The sequence below is a fragment of the Rutidosis leptorrhynchoides genome, chromosome 6 (assembly GCF_046630445.1).
Source record: "Rutidosis leptorrhynchoides isolate AG116_Rl617_1_P2 chromosome 6, CSIRO_AGI_Rlap_v1, whole genome shotgun sequence".
NCBI classification, from domain to species: Eukaryota; Viridiplantae; Streptophyta; class Magnoliopsida; order Asterales; family Asteraceae; genus Rutidosis; species Rutidosis leptorrhynchoides.
This window is the reverse complement of record NC_092338.1, coordinates 60,866,630-60,890,855: the sequence shown is the minus strand read 5'-3', so window position 1 is coordinate 60,890,855 and position 24,226 is coordinate 60,866,630. Positions and strand designations below refer to the sequence as shown.

Genomic DNA, 24,226 nt, shown 5'->3' with positions numbered 1-24,226 from the left:
TGAGCCCTTAGAAGAAGAAAAATGAACAGAAGTGCCTAACATATTAAAAACGTTTTGATTTGATGCCTTAAATTTTACAAGTAGAACGTCCAACAAGTGTTTAGCATTAGCAAATACATATCACATTCTTCTGATCTAAAACTGTTAATTAATACTTGTACGAATATCCCTTAACGGGCTTGGTTTTGGGCTTGGGCCTTTGCCGGGTAGTATCGATAACTTGTAAATAATATGGTACTTTCAACTGTAACTCTCTCTGTAAGTTGACTTGATACTATACGGATCAATTATTAGTCTCCTCATCTTTTTACACCTACCACCATTTCATTCAGTCAAATTGTTATACAGATCTCATATATGTACATCAATGGCTTCTTCTTCTTCTTCTTCTTCTGGATCACGGAAGTATGATGTGTTTCTTAGTTTCAGAGGAGAAGATACTCGCAAGAATTATGTAGATCATCTCTACAAATCTCTTTCTGATCAACTAATTCACACTTACAAAGACGACCAAACACTTCCTCGGGGTGATTCCATCGGTCCATCCCTGTTGATGGCCATCGAGGAATCGCAAATTGCAGTCGTCGTATTCTCGGAAAACTACGCTGATTCATCATGGTGTTTGGATGAACTTGCACATATCATGAAGTGCAGAGATGAGAGAGGACTGATAGTTATACCCATATTCTATAAGGTGGATCCATCAGATGTGAGGAAGCTGAAAGGCCAATTTGGAACAGGATTTGCCAAACCAAAGCGCGATAAAAGCATCATTAAAGAGGAATTATGGAAAAAAGTAATCGTTGATGCATGTAATATTTCGGGTTGGGAACCCAGTCACATAGCCAACGGGTTATTCTCTTTTTGCTTTCATTATAATTATATATATTTTCTTTCTTACAGAAAGTTACTCGTGTATTGTTCTATTTATCAATTACTCCGTACAGTTATGATATATTCACTTGTTTTGACCCCTTATAATCGATCGATCATTATTAAATTAAATAGTCAAACCATCAAATATTATGTTCTTTTTCAAGCTATTAACTAATTAACGATTAATTATTTATGGGTTAATTGATAATAAGCAAATGATGATCCTAACATTTTTTCTGATATTGATCGAATATTAATTTAATAAAGACACACCAGGCTTGGTTTTTGGGGAAAATTATTACTTGTGAAAGTCAGCATACACTAATCATCCTTAATCTCGAATGTGCAGGCATGAAGCAGCGGGCATCAAATCAATTGTTGATACCATCTCAGAAAGATTGTTTTCCTTAGATGAAGATGTTGATGATGACCTTGTTGGAATGGGGACTCGCTTGCAATCTTTGAAATCACTGCTAGATATTGAATCAGGCGGGGTGCACATGGTTGGGATATGGGGTGTCGGGGGTATTGGCAAGACAACTCTTGCTTATTCTGCTTATGATAAATTCTCTCATCAGTTTCAAGGTCATTGTTTTATTGACCAAATTCGAGAGGAATCAACAAAACATGATGGTTTGAAAAAAGTTCAAGAGAAAATTCTATCAGCTCTTTTGAAAACAAATGTGAATGTACAAAGTGTCGAAGAAGGAAAAAAAATGATAAGGAGGAGGTTACGTCGTAGTAATGTTTTAATTGTTCTTGATGATGTTGATAAAGATGACCAAATAGAGGCGTTGGCTGGATCTCATAAATGGTTTGGGGATGGGAGCCGAATAATAATCACAACTAGAGATGAGCATTTGCTAAAAAGAGAGAATGTAAAGATATCTCATGCCAGTTTATTATCACACGATGAGGCGTTTCAACTGTTTAATAGACATGCAGTGCAGGAGGATAAGCCTCCTATAGAAGACTATGATACGCTTTCACGACGTGCGGTTTCTTATGCAGATGGGCTCCCATTAGCACTTAAAGTTTTAGGTTCTTTTCTACGTGGCAAAGACAAGAAGGAGTGGGAGAGTGCCTTAGAAAAGATGAAAAATATCCCAAATCCTACAATCATGGACAAGCTCAAAATAAGTTATGATGGACTGGAACTTTACGAAAGAGAGTTATTCTTGGATATTGCTTGTTTCCATAGGGGCGATCTTGTAGTATACGTAAAGGAGATGCTTGAAGCTTGCGGGCTTTACCCTGATATAGGGATCAAAGTGCTTATAGAAAAGGCTCTCATAACTATTTCGGAATATGGTAGGTTTGAGATGCATGATCTTGTTCAAGAAATGGGCCACCACATCGTTCGAGGCCAACATCCTAAAAATCTTGAGAAACATAGCAGGGTTTGGAAGAAAGAAGAGATTGTAGAAATGTGTTCCACGGATTCAACAAGGGTAATGATTTAGCTATCTTTAATATCCCTTAAATTATTGCAAATATAACAAGGTTTTGTTCCATTATTACAGGAAAATAATGAGATTGAAGCAATAAAGTTTTTTTGTTTTGATGAAAAAGCATTATTGGGGTTTTTCAAACTTGTTTCCAACATGAAGAAATTAAGGTTGTTAATTGTGAGATCACCTTTGTTTTCCAAATCACTTGAAGATGTTGAAGGGCCTAGTTTTCTTTCAAATGATTTGCAGTATATTTCATGGGAGAATTATTCAGGAAGTTTGTTTCCAGCAGATTTTCAACCAACGAAGCTTGTTGTTTTAGAGTTGGAACATACCTTGCAGAAAGAACTTTGGCAAGGTTACAAGGTAAACTCAAATAAGTTCCATTAAGTAATTTAACAATTAACATATTTAACATACAAGTATAGTAGAAGTTACACCTTGCAAAAAGGAATTTACGCCATAAGTTTAGAGTAAATATATTGATACAGTTACTTAATTAGTATTAGCTTTTAATTTTTACTTGTATGCATCAGCGTCTACCACAACTGAAAAAGCTTACCATCGATGATGCGAAGAAGTTAGTCAGCACGCCAAATTTTGATGGATTTCCATGTCTTGAAAATCTGCAACTCAGTCGTTGTGACAGTTTGGAAGAGATCCATCCATCACTTGGAAACTGTAACAGTCTGGTCAATGTATATGTATCTCAATGTAAGAAGCTTAGAAGTTTTCCAACCATCATTTATATGAAAAATTTGGAGACTCTTGACATCAGGAATTGTGAAGCGCTTGTTGAGTTCCCAGAGATCCACGCAAGCATGGATAGCTTGAAAAAGTTAGCAATTATTTGGGTTGGGATAGAAGTTCTGCCGGCCTCATCAATCGGACATTACTGTACCAACCTTATTTCGCTAGATTTACGATTTTCTGACACTTTTAAAAGAGTAGAAGGCAACTTTCAAGCCTTGAAACACTTGGAGAAGTTAAAGATTGAATTTGCTAGTTGGTATCAGCCTAAGCTTGAGAAGCTGCCAAACGATTTGTTATCGAATTGCAATTTAAAAAGGTTGAATCTCAGTGAATGTAAATTGGAAGATGGAGAGATCCCTTGTGATGTTGGTGAGTTATTCAACTTAACAGTGTTGGATCTAAGTCACAATAACTTTTCAAGATTACCCTTTAGCCTCTGGAAACTTACTCGCCTCAAAGCACTGAAGCTCATTTTTTGTGAGAAGCTTCTAGAATTTCCGGAACTTCCATCCAGTGTGGATTTATTTAGAGGGGACATTTGCAGCTCACTTCAATCCATGGGAGAGTTTTACAAAAACTGTAAGAGCTTATCTCAAGTCACCCTTTCTAATTCGAATAATGTGACTGGTGTTAACGGATTACTACAATGTATGCTCCATGTATGCCCCTCTCTCTCTCTCACCTCTTTTTTTATACTTGTTTGGCATATGGCATATTTGGATAGTTATTATTATTTTTATTAATGAGGGGTCCAGTTCGCCCATTAATGAAGACTTTCCTCTAAGGAAATCACGGGTCCAACAGGTTATAAGCAAGGGGTAGAATGGGTTGTGTTTAACACGGGTTCAACAATGGCAACAAGCCTAGTGGTAAAGAGGAACCCATCCAACAAGGAGGTTGTAAATAATGATGAAAAATCATATTGGTTGTGTGAGTTTGCCTTTCAAAAGAATATAAGTATCGGACTCGTGCTTAATCAATAAGTATGTAAAACTAACTTTAAAGTTTGAACCTTAATATTTACACGCATAAGTCATTCCCCTACACACATAGTTATAGTACGTATTATATAAAAGCAAGGTGTTTCAGAATTTCAAATGTGTGTTTTCCACCTTAATAACTTAAGGGTGGTTGTAAATCACATATTATATCCATTTTAAACGTGTGCTAAATTAAACTGATGGGAACTGCGTGTTTGGAGAGACATGGAAAGAGTTAAAAAAATTAAGGGGAAATAACTGGGTCACTAGACTTGTCGTGTTTAACCTTGTTAAAACTTGACCCGTTTGGATCCAAACACAACCCTAAGCAAGAAGCCCATTTTGTTGGCTTTGGGTTGTGTATGCACATGCTGTTGAAATTACAGTGTTTATATATATGTACACTACCCGTTCAACAAAAATAATGATTGTGTTGTTTTAATTAGGGGAAAGCTATATATCACCATATGTTTCTCGTTGTTGATGGCCTTGAGATTCCGAAGACGTTTATGCCTCCTCTGGTTAGAGGAAGTACATGTAGATTGCAACTTCCCCAGAATTGGTACAATGACTTTTGTGGATTCTTAATGTGCAGTGTCTTAAAAAAGCGGTCCGTAAGGAATCAACGTATTTCTTTGAAGCACGAGCAGATTAATAGGATGGGCATGAATGTAGAACCTGGGTTATGGAAGGAGTGTGATGATGATGATGATAAATATGTTACATGGGTGAGTTATGTTTCCTTTGATTCATTGAGACACACTACTTGGTGGGACTCCACTTCCAACGCAGTTTCATTTTCATTCAGAGTCGATGGATTTGATGTGTGTAGTGGTTTTGGAGTTAAGCTGGTTGCTAGAGAAAATGAGAGTGTTATAACAGAAACATCTACAGATTTCTCTGACTTTTGGGACAAAGACGATTATATGTTCAAATTCAAGATTGTAGATGATACAAAGTCATCTTTGGAGATTAAATATTATTAAAGCTACTACGTGCTTTTTTAATTGCTAGAAGTACGTAATGTTTTCGGGATGGGAACCCAAGAACGTTGCTATCGGGTTATTCTCTTTCTTTGTTTTCGCTTGCATTGTATTTCCTTTATTTATGCTATTTGTGTTGTAATTGACATGGTCAAGAAACTTGTTTGACTGGTTGAGAGTTTACTTCCCAAATGACTAATCGATGTCTCATGAAAAGTGGTTTTGTGTTCAAGTCATATAGCAACAATACTTTGGCGATAGAATTATTAGTTTGAGATAGGTTTAAATTAGAATATATTAGGATTTTACTTTTTTTTTTTTTTTTTTTTTAGCGAAATACATAAATATATATAAATAGATCGAAAGATCAAACGGGATACAAATGAACAGATCTGATGATCCGATTGTGGTTTGTGACCATACAAACAACCTAGGTCACAAACATTGTTCGAGTTACTCATGTTTTTAAATCAATCATATATACTTATATATCAGTCTCTGATATATTAACTTGTTTTCACCGCTAGCTATTAACCGTCAATTTCATCATCGTCATCGACTTCATTGAATGTTCATTGACTTAGACATCTCAGGAAATAACTTAAATTATCTTGGAGTAGATACACCTATCAAGTACCTGTTTGCTAAACTTTTACTATTACTGACTAACCATTTTGGTGAGTAGCTAGTTTATCCAACACATAATAAAAAAACACTATGACTCGATCAGCATCCCGACTTAGTTTTAATTAAGCGGAACCATTCCGTTTTGGTTCTTCACATTCTTACACAAATAACTTATGCCGGCTACAAATGCATAATTAGTGTTATAATTATAAGTAGTTATCATTAAATCTTGAGGGATTTTGTTTCAACATAATGGTTATTATAACAATATTTTTGTGACCTTGATCAAATTAATTGTAGAGGTTGGGTTGTAACAGATCTTATATTAGTTTAACAAAGACCAGTTGGTCTTTGTTTGTGCTTATAATCATTACTTCTGATTGTCTGCATACAATAATCATCCTTTTTTCTCAAATTTGTCGACATTAAGTAGCGGACACCATATTAATTGTTGATACGATGTTAGAAATATTGTATTCTACAAGGTTCTAAGGTTTATACTATTCGGGTTACCCGGAAGGCGAGTAATCCAACTCATACTCTAGTGTACACAGTCCATCAGGATCACTACCTTCACTACCTAGCTGTTTCTAACATTTCCCTGGTCATCCCAAGATTTGAACATGGAACCTCTTGCAAAGATGTCAAGGCCCCCAACCACTGAACTACCTTTGTTGAGAAACGAGGTGTTAGGGGTAGTGGGGCAAGATAACTCTTTTGACTCAAACGACTCTTTTGACCGTTTGAACCTTTTATTTTTTTTATTTTTTTTCCGAAAATTTATTTATTTTACTTTTATAAATACCTTATTTATCTTGACCAAAACATATTCATCTTCATCCCAAATTTTCTCAAATCCCAAATTCTTTCTTAAACCTAAATCACAAACAATAATATGTTTCACCCGAATCAACGACCACCAACCCCGAACGAATTCGAAAACACCAACCATCGACCACCTTTTACAAACGAATAAGTTTCGTACACCGATATGATGAGGTATGGATCGTATTTAGGTTCGGCTTCATCAAACCCGAGTCATCTATAACAAATTCCTATTATATTCCCCAACATCGTGCATTAACACCCGAAGGATAACATCAATTATAGTTCGGGTTCATCAATGAAGAAGTCCGAAAACAAATGATCGAGGGACTTCAAAAAGTGTTTCTCGACAAATATGCACACTTGCTCCAACCACTGCCACCGCCAACACAAAACGACGATCAAAACAACAACTCATCTGAAGACGACTAGTTATTTTTTTCTGTTTCGGAATGTATTTTTGTTATTTTTTCAGTTTTTTTTGTCCGAATGTATTTTTTTTAATTTTATGAATATTAAAATAATTTAGTGTTTTAAATAATATATTAAATATATTTAATAGTAGACCCTACTCGAATTTGACACAAATTGGTGACATTTTGAGTTATTGTGGGTCAAAGAGTGACACTGCCACGTCACATGCAGATTATACTTTTTGGCCAAAAAGTGTACAATTCGCCTGTGACGTCACAGGCAGGGTTATATATGGTCTAATGGGGTCTTTTGTCAAAGGTTGTTTAACACCCCGTCAAAATCCATTAACGGCGATGTTAACTCTGGTCCCAGTGCTTGGCTTGACTTCTAAATAATAGCAAAGTTCTACAGCGGAAGCAAATCTAAATACCTGAGAATAAACATGCGAATAAAAGTCAACAAAAATATTGAGTGAATTATAGGTTTAGTATAACAACTGTATAAAATTAGACCACAAGATTTAATGTTGAGAAACGTCTTGAAAATATTATTACATCTATCCCGTGAGCACTTGGTAACCCAACTTAACTCGGTTTATTTACCCTTTTATGGATCATACACTGAACATGTGTATCTTCTAACGAAGGACTATACATTCCCTTGAAAACTAGCGCGACTAGGAAGGAATGGGGCGGTCAGGCCCGATAGATCTATCAATAGGATTCGCGCCTACGGTACAGAGCCCGTAGCTACAAGTTACCAAGCTAAGGTATATTTTTGTTCAACTCACAAATGAATAATTTACCATTTTTGATTACTTGTGTCTAATATGTAAAACGAAAAACATGTATTCTCATCCCAAAAAGATTTAAAACAGTAGAAAAAGGTGGGACTATAACTCACCTTAGAGTGCAAAGTAGATAGTAATCCAATAAGCACAAGATAAAATGATCACAGATGATCAAAGACTCCAACCAAATTACGAAAGTAAGTAAAAGTCTAACTTAGGTCAGGTCAATGCATGATAGTCCTAGTGCTTGAAGTGGCTTTGGAATTATGTGACGAAAAGTTTGAATAAGTATTTATTTCCATATATTACAAGTTTAATCAAATTAGATTGATTTAATTAATTTATCATAAGCTTAATGACATGATAGATATATCATAAGTACTTAATTAATAATTAAATATTAATTATATTTTTAATATTTTTAATTAATAATGAGTTATTAATTATAGTGTAAGTATATTAATTAATATTAGAATATTAATTATAACATAAGTTTTAATTAAATTTTTGTATCATAATTATTCAAATATATTATTAACTTCTATAAACATCTAATAATTAAATTAAATTATATCATTAGAATTAATTTAGGTCATAAGTATTTTATATTTAATTATCATTAACATAAGTTTTATTAATAATAATTAAATTATTAGTTATCATAAGTTTAATTATTGACATAATGAAATTATATAACATAAGCATTAAATAAAAGATTTATTAAATACAAATCATAAGTTTTAAATGACAAAAATTATTAATTTTTATAACCTAAGTATTAGATAATATTAAGAGATATTATTTTATCATTAGTTAATTCAAAAAGTTTTATTCAGAAAATCAATAGTCACGGTCAACGGTCAATTTCAAAAAGTCAACAGTTAACATTAAAAGTCAAGAAGACTAAAATACAATCTTTAAAACTTATTTATACTCATTTCAACATCATAATATCATAACATTAGCCTTGCTAGTTAAATGAATTAGAAAAATTATAATTTCAGAAATATTGTAAAAATGACTAAACTGTCCACTTTGAGAATTTTTATAAAAATCAGTGGAACCTCACTTGACAAACGGCCAATTCCCAGTGCTACCTTTTACTACAAGGATACTACACAAAAATTTTCAGGAGCCAATTGTATCTGAGCAGCGCGTGGCAACCGATGTCGTTTCGACATTTCAATGATTTTGTTCAGCTTTTCAGGAAAAATATAAAAATGATCAAGTGACCTACTTTGACTATTTTAATAAAAATATACAGACCTTAGATTGACGAACGGGCAAAGCCGAGGACCTCTCCTTATCACAAAGTTACAACATGATTTATTTCAGAACCTAATTCTTATTCAAATGACCTCGACGATCGAAAAGCTTTTGACATTTTAAGTTTCTGATTATCAGCATTTCAGAAAAATGTACAAGTGCGCTTAGGTGACCAACTTTGACAATTTTTAAAACGACGCTCGGAACTCGTTTTGACAAAAGAGCAGAACCAAGAGCTTCCCCTTGCTATCAAGATACTACATGATTTATTTGACCATTTTTACAGCGTTTAGATGATCGTGGTGATCGACACGATTTCGACAAAAGTTCATTTTCTTCATCAGCATTCAAATAAGAAAATTTATTTTTATAAACTTTGAAAAATCATAACTAATTCATAAAAATTGCAAACGACATGAATCAAGAGTCCAAACTTATTAATTTTTCGATACGCACGCATTCGTGAACCCAGAAATTTTATTTCAGGTCGCACGCATACCAAGGTAACCCGAACAGACCTGGTTGAATTCGTATTTATTAATATTTTTATTCCAAAACTTGTTTTAATCGTATCTTACAAACCGTTCATCAAATTTTAACGTTCTTTATATATTTTTGATTTGCAAACACAATCCCGACATGATGGTGATGCTCTAACAGCCCAGAAACATCACCTTTTTCGTGGTCACATCAGCTATACCTATTATTTTATATTTTTAATTTTTAATTTTTATAAACTTCAAAAATTCATATCTTGAGTTCTATACGTCCGTTTAACACGAATCCTAAACGAAAATCGCACTACTCATCGAGAGGAATACGATGAGCAATTTAATTTCATAAAAAATCATGGCACGGTTCCTGAAAACAGCAACCTCAGTTCGTTCGGATTTTATTTAATTGAAAAACGTGTTTTTAACATATTTTAATTATTTAAACATCACCACAATTATATCCAAGCACTATAACTATACACACAAGCATAATAACATAATATTTATGAAGAATTGAAAAAGAGATGGAGTTTTATGACTACCTCAAATCAAGAACAAGAAGTATAGAAACGTAGAGCGCGTCGCGATGATTCCAAATATGTAATTTTTCTTGAGAGATGATGAAGATTTTATTGTGATAATGTTTGATTGATTGTTTTGGGATGATTTAGAATGAAGCTACATAGTGAACCAATCAAATACAAGAAGAAAGTGGTGATTCTTGTAATATGTAAATGTATGTATGATATATGTATATACTTAATGAATCATAGTCAAAATAAATGTGCACAAAGAAGTATTAAGAAAACATTTCACTTTTCAATTTGTATCATTAGTCAACAATAGGGTGTATATAAGATTGAGTTTAGATGATTAATAAGCAACCGTTAGTTATGGGTTGATAACCATGTAGTTGGTGACCTCCTCCAATTGCAAGTTATGCCATGTGTATTTATTCATATTAGTACTCCTTATTTGACTTTTAATTTATTTTTAATTTTAATTAATAATTAGATATATTAATAATAATAATAATAATACAAATAATAATAATAATAATAATAGAATTAATAATAATATTATTAATAATAATAATATAACAAATTAATGCGTAATTATTTACAAATAATAGTTCGTGAACCATCAGAATTTGTCGAAGTTTAATGAAATCATGAAAACAGTTTAAAATTTTGATATTCAGGATGAAAGGCTTTGCTTAACGTGTCTGAATTATGAAATCATTTATAGATTTAAGTTAAAAATAAGACGAAATTTTCCGGGTCATTACAGGTTGTTGAGGGCGTTTGTGGATGATGTGGCAAAATATAAGTGGATGTTGGGTTAAAAAGTGGTTAAAATGATAGCAAAAGAATTAGAAAAATAATTAAAAAAAAACCACAAACGCACCTAAAGTCTTCCGTGTTCTTTTGACAAACTCCCCGGCACAAACGCCCCATTCCGGGCGTTTGTGAGGCGTTTCTCGTGACATGTAGGCGGCGATGAGGGAAAAAACGTTGTGTTAACCATGGTTTAAGCTAAAATAAAATATCTTTTGTAAAGACCCGTCCTAATCCATAAGGACGAATACATTACATTTGGTTACATCGCGAGGTATTTGACCTCTATATGATACATTTTACAAACATTGCATTCGTTTTTAAAAGTCAAACTTTCATTTCATCGAAAGCTAAACAGGCATGCATACCATTTCCTAGTATATCAATCTATCAATGACTTCTTATCAATCTTGATGAACTTAATGACTCGAATGCAACGTCTTTTGAAATATGCCATGAATGACTCCAAGTAATATCTTTAAAATGAGCAAATGCACAGCGGAAGATTTCTTTCAAACCTGAGAATAAACATGCTTACAAGTGTCAACCAAAAGGTTGGTGAGTTCATTAGTTTATCATAATCGATCATTTTCATAATTTTAATAGACCACAAGATTTTTATTTTTCAATTCTCATAAATATACATCTCATATCAGGCATTTCGCAAACTGCATAGAGATAAAAATCATTCATATGGTGAACGCTTGATAACCGAACTAACAGGATGCATATAGAATATCCCCATCATTCCGGGACTCTCATCGGATATGATATCGAAGTACTAAAGCATTCGTAACCCGAATGAGACTTGTCAAGGTCCATAGATCTATCTTTACGATTCACGTCAATTGGTGGTAATTATAATAAACACCAATTCTCAGGCTACCAAGCTAAAAAGGGGCATATCCAAATTCGATAATCCAACCATAGAATGTAATTTTCGATTACTTGTGTCTATTTCGTAAAACAGTTATAAAAGTAGCTCATGTATTCTCAGTCCCAAAAATATATATTGCAAAAGCATTTAAAAAGGGAGCAAATGAAACTCACGATACAATATTTCGTAGTAAAAATATTCATACGACGGAACTGAACAATGCAGGGTTGGCCTCGGATTCACGAACCTATATTATTCATATATATATTAAAACACATATAATCGTAATCGAACAGATTTATATTATATCTTAAATTATGTACTATATATATTTAATTTGTGTATATGTTTAAAATGATTAATATATATATATATATATATATATATATATATATATATATATATATATATATATCAGTGTGTGATATACTGATATATTCACTTGTTTTAACCACTAGCTCTTGACCTTCAATCTTCGTTTTCGTCATCAACTTCATTAAACGTTCATTGACTTAGACATGTCATCTCAGGAAACAACTTAAAATAACTTGGAGTAGTATCTTAAATGTTTTGTGTGCAGATACACATCTATCTATCAAGTACCTGAATGCGAGATTTTTACTTTTATTGACTAACCATTGTGTTGACTAGTTTGCCCAACACATGAAAACACTAAGATTCGAGTGCCTTCCCCACTTGTTTTAAGTAAGCAGAACCACTTGATTGTTTTAAGTAGCATTTTTATTAGTATATAGTTTATTAGCTGTAAAGAAGAGTATATTGTTAATTGAATAGATAGATAAAAAAGAAAATACAGCACGTATAACAGTGGTGAATCCATCACGTATAGCAGCATCTCAGTTGCAGTACTAGTTTGGTCAAAGCCATCACAGTGTCCTCGTACGAAAGGAAAGATGTACGTACACACGTTCCTTTCAGCTCCAATTTAAAATGAAATTATCTTCTTTTTCCTTTTATAAGAAACCTGATTTGTTTGATAACTGCAAATAAGAAGAATGATTTCAACATTAATGCAAATTTTACTAAATCCACCTGTTGGTTTGAGCAGTAATAATCTGGAATAACTGACAACAACTAAAAACTGAAAATATCTGCAGAGGTCTATGCAATGCTTATTTCATTCTTCAGTTTAAACATATAACCAGTCTGTTATCATTCTATCATTAAAAATTAAAAACTTGTTTTCCTAATCACAAAGCACACACTTATGAAAAGAATTTACCACACCGAACAAAAAGTTTATGAAGGAGGTTCAGATCTGTTTACAAACAGGGCAAGTGGATTAATCTGCCATGGCTGCAATAACAAAAGGTTGAAAAATGTGAAAATAATACAAGTATCAAGGGAAAATTACTGATTCGTCCAGACCCACAGCCTGTTCAACTTGTTTAAAAACATGACCTGTTTTAGATCCAGACCCGACCCAATGAAATCAGCCCATACGAAGTCATAAAAGCAATAGTATTTGAGAGGCAATCCAAGCAGAGCATCATAAACCACTATCTCTAAAAAAGCTTATATCTAATATGTTTCTATCAGATAAAAGATCAGACTAATTCAGAACTCTGTAACCACAGTGTATAACGATGTATCCACTATAGTTCAAACACACAAACAGACCACCACATCTTAAATTTGTTGGCTACAGGAAGTGGTATCAAATTTTGTGATCTATAGTTTTGAATTATAGATTTGGGATGACATATTAATGAAATGACTATCAAAATTTTAACTAATTTCTTCTGATCTGTTGAATTTGAGGTTCGAGTACTATTTCACGACCCCAATAGTGCAACACACTCATGCATACACAAATTCATTTAAAAACAAACATGAGCACACATATGAAAATAAATTAAAATTTAATGAGACATCTAACAGAAATAAACCTTTAATGTATCACTCCAAATTTTTTTACTCTTAACAAACTTCACAGTTTTGGGGTTGTTTACCCAAAGTGTCCAGTCTTTTATAACAGCTAATAACATTTAACCTAGATTACAAATTAGCTCAATCAAATTACTTTAAAACATATAAATCATTGGAAGTTTTAAGATAATCAAGAAAACAAAAATATAAAATAAATCCTTACCTTGGCATTTGTTTTAGGAACACCTCTAAAAATGTAGATTAAAAAGCTAACTCCGTCTTCATCACTAACCACAATTACAGAACCTCAACTTACAGCAACTGGATGCCTAAGATACTTTAACCTTCCTGTGACATTCAACACTTTCAAAGCTGTTTCAACCAGTTACCCAACCCACTTGACCCGCCCATCTTGCCACCTCTTAGAACAAATAATTACTGGATGGAATTATATAATTACTATTACAATCACAAAACAATAAGTATTATATAAGCATAATTTTATACCGATTATACTTTTATGTAAAAATAATGTTTACATACTTTCGTGTTAACATTATCAACATTGATACTCCCTGACATCCAACGTTTTGTTATTTTTGATAAACAAATATAACTACTTCAGTGGGAAACATATATTAAATCACCCTCAATCCCAAATGAACCCTAATTGTAAGAAGTTAACAAAAAAAGTTTCAATTTTAAACACATATGAACCCTAATTGTAAGAAGTTAACAAAAAAATTTCAATTTTAAACACAAATCAACGTACCAGGAGTATGTATTATTAATTAATTAGAGTAAGGGGCCGTTCACCCCTATGCCCACCGTATAAAATGGTGGCAGTAGGGTGCCGCATACAGCGATTAACTGTAAATAAGAAAGCATGAGATATATCTATCTTCTTTAATTCCTTTGTTTACAAATTCCAGCTCAACGGTAATTAAGGCAATGTTGAAATCAGGTGGAATAAACCTTCGCCATAATAAACACTTGAAACAAATACTCCAGGTATGAAAGATCCTTATCAGTTTTAAGAGTAATCCTATATTGCTTTCATTTTGTATTAGTTTATAAATAATAAATTTGAGCCACAAAAGAGAAGGAATTTTTCATGAGATGCAGTTGTTACCCCTTTTTAAGAGTTAAGACAGTGATTACAATTACAATTAACAGTCCTCTCTCAGTCTACCTATCTATGTTTTGAGGTCGAAGGGATACCAATACATACCACACACAAATACTTGTATGCTAAAGGATACATATATAAATTTACAGTATATGCACTAACTGATTTGAGCCTACCAAACAATGTCTTTTATTTTTAACCAATTCACATAATATGGACCAACCGATTTGTTCTAGGTTGCAGCTTTGGCAGTGTCATCCATTCTTAGCCTAATTATATATAAGCATGAGTCTATCTTTTGAGAGAAAAAAACTAAAGGAACTTACAAATTTCTTGACAAAGGAATTACAGCATATGTCTATTCCGAAGTAGTTGTACCTTTAACAAAGAAGATATTCTTACAACATAGATAAGTTAGATAATCATTCAACATGATTAATATGAAAAGCTGCAAACTATCTCCAAGTAATCAGTAATAAATAATTGCACTAAAACAGTTTAAACAAATTATGTTTTTTGAAAAGTCAATTCTTTAAAAAGATGAAAACTTTCTAAAAATAGAGGCTCAGATCTGTTTACAAATGTTGCAAGAGGATTAATCCGCCATGGCTGCAAAAACCAGGGTTGCAAAATGTGAAGAATAATAATATCACAATCCACCATCCTCTGAAAGTGCCCAGCCAAGCTACAGATCAACTCTAAAACTTGACCCATTAACAACTTGGATCAAAATTCAGATAAATGTCATCACTGCCTCCTGTTATTGTTGTTGATAATAAGACAAAAATACCCTCACATGCTATAAGCTATGAAAAAAGGCAATCCAAACACCGTTTTAATAATCTCTCTTTCTCGATCTCTATACATACACAGACATAGAATGAAACTATGAATGAAATGAATGAATGAGGGTTGTTGATTTGAAGCAAAATTAGAAATCACGGGCTGCGAGAAGGCAACACAACCACCTCAGAAACCTCAATTTTCTTTTGGCTAGCCTCATTCTTTGATCCAAGTTGTTCTGTAAACGTAGCCCTAAATTGGACTGGAATGGTTCAGCTGAAAAATGTGATTAGATGTTTAATTTCATAAAATAATAATTTAATAACTCAAATGAAGAGAATTTGGCTCAGATACTGTGAATGTGAAGTCAGACAAAGGGGTCAGACACCGTGTAGGATCGTGATTAAACGATCTAATCTTCTATATCGAGTGCGGAAAATCTCGATATAGGGTTTTATACTCAAAACACACAATTATACTTTGATCTTTAGATATAAAATAACTTTAGAGTGTTAAAGATCGACCTAGATGAATGCTAGATAACCAAAGAATCGGTTTGGACGTTTTAGTGCGACTAGGATCGTTAACCTAACAATTAACCCGAAGTTCTCTTTATATATACACAGCGCGTGCAACCATGCGGTTGCACCCCTGCAACCGTGCGGTTGCACTCTGTGTATCCGTACGGTTGCACTCTGTGTATCCGTACGGTTGCATACCTGCAACCGTACGATTGCATTCCAGCAGTGAAGATTAAACGTTTAAGCATTCCAATTTGATCGTAATGAACTTGAGGACTATAATGCACCAACAAATTCCCCCTAGGACCTAGTTCATTAAACAGATCAATAAAGTTACTTCACCTGCAAAACAGACAAACAATCACGCAATCTAGCAAATCTAGAAATAAACAGATAAAAACGTTCAAGTCATGTGATTACAACCATATCGAATGAAATGAAAAATAAAACGTTGACGTTCACAGTTCATAAGTTCAAATCCAAAAGATTAGACATTTAAGCATGAACTAGTTAAAAGACCCGTGAATTCACGGGTTTGTTTAAGTCAAACATCTAAAAAGAATTTATGCAATAATAATGAAGGATACAATTGACATTTACCCGTGAATTCATGAATTAAAGTTACCACCTATAACACAATAATAATGAAAGATACAATTAGAAATCATCTTCATAAGCAATAGACTACAATCTATGCCTTGTAAGCAAAAGGAGAATAAGCTTTTAACAAAATGATAGACATAAATTCAAAAAACTTTAATAATCGTTATATGGAAACAGAGAAAGAAGAATACCTAATTTCGTACATAAATTCAATAATGAAAGAAAGAAGACGAATACCCAACTACATTACATACATAAACTAAAAACGATGTAAGCAAAATGAAATAAGTGAAAAACCTGTAACGATTTACAAATTTCGATGAACAATGAACAAATACCTCGGAGATAATCTAGAATTCTGATTGAAGAGGGTTTTAAAAATCCTCTTCTTCTTTACTTCAAAATAGAAACACGTTGGGGTGAAAATCAGATTACCTTGTGATTGCTTTATGAATTTACTTTATTCGGTACCTTGTTTGTATCGTTTCTTCCTGCTATAGCAAACAACAACACAAAATTAGTAAAAATCAGAGATGAAGAAGATAGTGATTCAGATTTTACGTGTCCAGGTTTTGAATTTGAGAAAGGAACCCGTAAAATCACGGGTTTATTAAATGACAAACTTTTTAGTATATAATAGTATAATGGAGTATCATGGTAGATACTTTGTTTTCTTAGTATTACCATGTTAGTCACTACCTAATACAAAATCACCAATTAGATTGAAGAAAATCAAATGATAACATTATTGAAAGATATGTATAAACACTCAACTCAATTACATGCCAACTTGATAAAAATTAACACCACCAACACACATCCTATATACAGATCAAGTTTAGTATTTCAAGTAATCTGCATGATCCACCTACTAACTTCAATACAAATAGTCTTCTTCAGTAAAGAAGTTGTTGCCTCTATATCTGACTTCACCTAGACATCAGAATGCAAAACAAAAGAAAACGATACACAACTACTATTTACCTCAAAATTGGAACATTATATTCTTTGAAGTTTCAATATCTATAATACAAATGATATTCGTATATTTTGTTCAAAATACAAAGTTCATATTATCTTTAAAGTGTCAATATATCCAATGAAATATACCAGAATGTACATGCTTGTAAATTAGTTTACACTTCTACCCAATTTGTGCATAATGTCTTCTTTCACAAATTGTAAACAAATCAAGTGTCTTCGAAATAGTTGTCTAACTTCTACCCAATTTCCGAGCTATTGTTTTGACCATTTCTTTTTGGCAACAACTATATAAATTTCTGAACAAAAACCTCAAGGACCTTTAAAGTAAATTCTTACATAAATCTTGCTTACTTTTTGTTGATCCATCACAAAATACAAAAGGTTGTATTAAATAACAAAATAAAATATTAACAGTTAAAGAAAAGATGCCATTAAGCTACTAAAATTCAAATAAGGATTCAACAAATAAGATTTAAGCATCATATATACCGTGCGTCTTACGATTCTAGGCATAAAGCGTGAATAAAAGTATAGAGACACTACTAATAACTCGGGGATCGCTTTCTCATAACATACACGTCAACAACAGTAAAAGAGTTGAGTATGTATGTATTTGTATCAGTGTATGGACCATATAAATAAAGCATCAGAAATGTTTTGATCCAAAACTTCATTCATCATAGTTATTGCATTAGACTTCTTACTGTTATAGAATTGACCATCATTTTAATGTATTGCAATCATATAAACATGGACAATTTAACAAACACATAGAAGGCATTCAAAAACAAACATAAATTTTTCAATATTGTTATATTTTTTTAATCTTAAAAGCTGAGGGAAGACAATAAACAAAAAAAAAAACAACATTTGTTACTAATTCATGGGTATCAGTATTCAAATAAAGGAATAAAAATTTTTACTTGAGAAAATCATAAAACTTGGAGAAGAGGATAAAAAATAGTTACCTGAGAGAATCACAAAATTGGAGATGATTGGGAAGATGAAGAAAAGATGCAAGAGAATCGCTAAAATGAGTCTGCAACTATATTCACAAAATTGTAGATATATAAATTACAACACACACCTTTTTACTCTTTGGTGGATTATGCGACGGTGGTGGTTATGCGGTGGCGTGGATTATGCGACGGTGACGGTGGCAGCACATCGAGGGTGACGAAGGATTATGCGATTGTGACACTTCTTCCCAATCCCTTCATCTTGATTATTAACTGTAGAACATAAACAGTTTAGAGCTTTTGATAAGGGTTTCAAAATTCCCCTTTTAATTCCAGTTAAAAGATGAACGATTTGGAGCTTTTTATTCTTTGTACAGGGGTCCGCTTCCTGCTTCAAGGGGCTCGATCGACGGAAGGCTTGATGAAGAGATAACTCGATCGAAGTACGACGGAGTTCTCACCATCGTCAGATGCTGGAGGTCGATTAAAGGGTAGATTTCTGGACAATTGAGATTTGAAATTGAAAAATAATTGAGTAAGGTAAAGTGTGTGTAAAAAAACGATTATTGAGGATGGAGTGTACGGCGTGTTTTTTTTTTTTTTTTTTTTTTTTTTTTTTAATATAAAGAAACCCTAATTTGGAACAGATATACGGAGTACAATTTTAATTATGGATTAAATTTTTTAATTAAAATTAATTAGTGTTTATGACATCATCAAGGTGCTCTCAAATTTTTCCTTTTATTTTTTAAATTTTTTTAGAGAAAAGAATAGTATCATTTATGACATCATCATTTTAGCATTTTAATAGAAACTATAGATAGATAGATATCAAACACATAGCAAGTGTGAAAAGTCCGATTAAACTGAATGGCTTGCTCCATATGTGACAATTCATGAAAGATTGGGTGTCTCCACAATACCTTGATATCATCTTTGCACAGATTTCTTATCCACCTTGGATCGGTAATCCTTATCTGGTCCAAGCTTCCACCAGGCTTATACAGTAAAATCACAGCTTCTTCAGTTCTTCCATCATAATACCACCATCTAAAACGATCACCAAAATTCTGTGGCATTTTACGAACCGGTGCATACTTCATAGTTTGTGCACGCTTGTACTTAACCACTCTTACCCTGTTTCCCGTAGCTTGATCTGTACGATATGAAACTTTCGGAAATTGAGGCTCTAACACAGACCAACCGTACTTGAATTCCTTCCTAATTTTATATTGCATCCACTGTCCCCATCCATCAGACTCATGATAGAGCAACGGCAGATTTGCAAGTTCCATCATCATAAGATATGGAAGTGTTTTCATATCAACGGCATGCTTAAAATAATCAACTCCATTTTTCCTTCGCACAGCAAAACAGTTTAAATCCTTCAAATAAGCCCAACTCACTAAACATAATATGGAAGTATCAATTCATATATTTTACTCCGTAAACATAAGTTCATTAATATAACATAATTTCATTAATATATTCGAGTAAAATTTCATGAATAAATATAGTTAGATTCTCAACTCATATGTCCCCCAATTGTACCATCCAATTTTGTTTTAAAAAAAAAAAAAAAAAAAATATATATATATATATATATATATATATATATATATATATATATATATATATATATATATATATATATATATATATATATATATATATATATATATATAACTTTTTTTTTACGAGGAACCCCCTAGCGACGAGCCATTATAGCTCCCCTCTAGTTGGTAAACCCCGGGTAAACGGCAAGCCAGGCCTCTACCGCTACCAGGCAAAGCATCCTCTAGTCAATCAGTCACTAAATGGACCTCGCCCCAAGGTATTTGCCTTGAAGGGAATCGAACCCGTGACCTCTTGCTTCATTGGAAGTCCTGGTGGCCACCCAGGCTATGCCTGAATGGTTAATATATATATATATATATAACTTAAACAAAACATATTAATCATTATTTGATTATGATGTGGGTACCATCTTTTAAGTAATAAAAATAATGTTGTCTTTCCAAAAAAAGAAGTAATAATAACTTAAACAAAACAAAACATATTAAGCATTATTTAATTATGATTTAATATCCGATACTCCGCAAACATTATTTAAAGGATACACACAATAATATAAATAGTCTGGTATTACTTTGAATGTAATAGTATATGTATGTAAGTTTGATTTTGATAGTTATATATTTATGTTAAACATAGCATAATATTTCATCATGTAATTCATTAGATAAAGATTAAGACATGAAAATGTAAGGCTTACTTAAATGGAAAGATAAAGCCATAAGAACACAACTAGGATGTTTGATCTTCTACTCGATCCTCTCCTTTAGTGATGGACTTAGAGTAATTGTAATGTGTTGTTGTTATTGTATATTTAGAGATGAAGAATGAGCCTCTATTTATATGAGAGGTCAAGGAGGGATCAACTCCAAATAATAAAGAGTATGCAACTTAATATCTCTCATCAAGATTAGTTAAGTGCATTTATTATGGTATTTAAGTATGATCATAAAAGACAATATGTCATCAGTCTTGTAATCTCACCATATCAATAAGATGGTGACTTGTTATTAATAAGAAAAAATTGCACCATTGGTCACTCATGTTTACTCCAAATTTCATGATAACCACTAATGTTTGTTTTGAACATGGTTAGTCACTCAAGTATCAAAAAGTTCCATGGTTGATCACCCAACTAAGTTCTGTCAAAAACACAACGTTAGTGTTAATCACGTGTTTTACATATGAGGGTATATACGTCCACAAACATTCATATTTTGTTAAACCCTATGATATGAGTTCCCAATTTTAGTACGCTCGTTTAGTTGATTAAAACCCTCCAGATCAATCGTGCCAAGAGTTTACCCTAATATTGTATCATTATGTTCACGATGATGATGAATCGAGAAGACGATGTTGATGATGATTACAGAGAGTCTGAAGGAGCACAAATAGAAGGTAAAATTATAATTTTGTTCAACCCTAATTTTTTTACAGCAGGTTTTACCAAATTAGAAATTTATATTACATGAATTCAAAACATTAACCTAAAATTATAATTTTTGCAGTTGGACTTCAATTAGTAGACGAATCTAATGATTGCCTTGATAATGATTACATTGTTAATGAAGATAACCACACAGAAGATGTTGATGTGGATATGCAAGACTTTGATTTTAACATTGATCCAGATGTGGAGTTCATGGGCACTGCTAAACAAATTGTAAGTACACAAAATGACCAACAATTTGTGAATTTAGAAGTGGTAAACAATGATGATTTCGAGATAGGGTCAGAACAGCAGGTTAGCAATACTTGTTTTTTTTTAGGTCAAGAATTTGGTTCTAAAGCCGATGCTACAGAGTACTTTAAGATTCATGCAGTTGAGACTAGGAGACAACTTGTTTTAACACATAATGACAAAAAACAGGTTAGGGGTAAATGTTTAGGAGTGCCAAAGAAACAATTGTTGCTTAGTGATGTGGGGTCTGATAAAGTTAAGGCACATTCAAGTGGACAATCTTTGGTAGGTGATGTTATCAATAAAGATAAATGTTCATGGGTTATACACATCTCAAAAGAAGCAAATTCAGAAACATGGAAAGTAAGAACTTTAAAGGATAAACATGAATGTGGAGAATCTAGATTTATCAAACAATGTACCTATGCCTACCTAGATTCACAACTTGTTGAACAACTACCATCCAATCCTACAATTCCAACTAAAGCAGTTCAACATCAGCTTCAAGCAAAAAACGAAGTGAATGTCTCAAAGAGCAAAGCATATAGAACATTAAAAAAAGCACTTGTGACTATTCAAGGGGATTATCACAAACAATATGGGCAATTGAGGGATTACTTGGAAGAATTGAAGAGGTCAAATCCTGGTACAACTACCAGAGTTGAAACTGGACAGTGTGATCCAGCCTTACCAACTAGAGTTTTTAAGCGTGTATACATCTGTTTGGGACCATTGAAGAAGGGTTTCCAAGCTTTAGGAAGGAATTTGGGCATAATGCTAGAAGATGTACAAATGAGGGTAATGATGTTGGTTCTAAAAGGAAGTTAAAAACAAGTGGAAGTGGTACTAAGAAGAAAGCTAAGGAGTGATTAATATGAAGTCTAGTACTATTAAGTATAAGTCTTTTTTTGAGTGCTTGTGTTATGTATGGAAATTTCTTATGTATGCAACAATTAGTTTAAGTCTTTTTTTGGTGATTGTGTTATGTATGCAACAATTAGTTTAAGTCTTTTTTTGGTGTTTGTGTTGTGCATACAACAATCACTAGAAGTAATGATATATGGTAATTCTATCTACTATTATTGAACTTGTTGATCACCATCTGTTGCTACCAACTGAGTGCAAATAACATACCATTTTATTGCAATCACCAAATTCATACAAATTCACTAAAACATACAAAATGGTTCAACCATTTAACTAGATCCAAACATAATAAAAAAATGCACTACATTTTATTCTAGGTGCTTCAACCATACACTTTGAACAAACAAAAGATACAAATCAATATCAGCCCCATTATAATCATCTTCAGCTTCTTAACTTGATTTTCCAATATGTTCTTTGTCCTCAATAAACCAGGTATTATGATGACTGCCCGATCACCCATAGGCGGGTCAAACCAATCAATAAAGTGACTAGTGCAGAACTCAAAAAAAAAAAAAAAATATATATCAATTACAATTAGCATTTTGTCACGATTGCACGAATTAAAAGAAAAAAAAATTCAATTGACCTCAATCCTGTTACAATTGCACGAATTAAAAAAAATTAGGGTTAGGGTAATTACCGTTGAGGGGCACACATAATATCTTCTACCGGGATTTTTGTCAGTCCAAGCTGTAACGAGTTGAGACCGTGCTCCACACCCACAATTAACCATTATCAATTTGATGTATTTTATGGGCTGAATTAGGGTTCCTGTGTGGGGATGATAAAGGAAGGAGAGAGTGACGGGTTTAGATGTGAAATAGGCTTTAAATAGGTACTTTTTCATACTTGGGGACGTATATACCCTCACATGTAAAACACGTGATTAACACTAACGTTGTGTTTTTGACATAACTTAGTTGGGTGATCAACCATGGAACTTTTTGATACTTGAGTGACTAACCATGTTCAAAACAAACATTAGTGGTTATCATGAAATTTGGAATAAACATGAGTGACCAATGGTGCAATTTTTTCTATTAATAATCATATCTTGTGATCTCACCATATCAATAAGATGATGACTTGTTATTAATAGGTTAGGACACATTAATGTAGGAGTAATAAATAAGTCTAACATTCTCCCACTTGGCCGTATACCTATTAATGTTTTGTATAAATTTGGCCAATTAATTGATTTAATAATTAATCGTCATCAGGTAGAATTACTAACGCAAATCAATATAGTCACATGTATCATTTTTCGATACAGGACCCCTATCAATTATACAGTTAGTCATTCACATAATTCATAATTCTCATAATCCATAATGAACTCAAATGGTGATTAGAACATAAGTGGTAACCAACATAAACCATTCATAATAATGATCCATTTATAATCGTTTGTTAATAATATCTCATAATGTGCACAAAATAGAGAATAGCAAACTTCAACATGATGTGGATAAAACATAATAGAAAAGAACATAATCCT

At 32.7% G+C, this 24,226-nt stretch overlaps 1 protein-coding gene across 2 annotated transcripts; it reads left to right on the top strand.

Annotated features, from left to right (window-relative positions):
- Positions 1-367: 367 nt before the first annotated feature.
- On the top strand, positions 368-4,679 carry LOC139851606 (TMV resistance protein N-like). 2 transcript variants are annotated; one of them, XM_071840689.1, is made up of 5 exons: positions 368-852; positions 1,226-2,327; positions 2,400-2,693; positions 2,864-3,659; positions 4,507-4,679. In XM_071840689.1, the coding sequence occupies exons 1-5, from the start codon at positions 368-370 to the stop codon at positions 4,542-4,544; spliced, it is 2,715 nt and encodes a 904-aa protein (XP_071696790.1). In that variant the 3' UTR covers positions 4,545-4,679. The 2 variants fall into 2 exon arrangements, with proteins under 2 accessions (XP_071696790.1, XP_071696789.1); XM_071840688.1 differs by having other exon boundaries at positions 2,864-4,607.
- Positions 4,680-24,226: the final 19,547 nt, after the last annotated feature.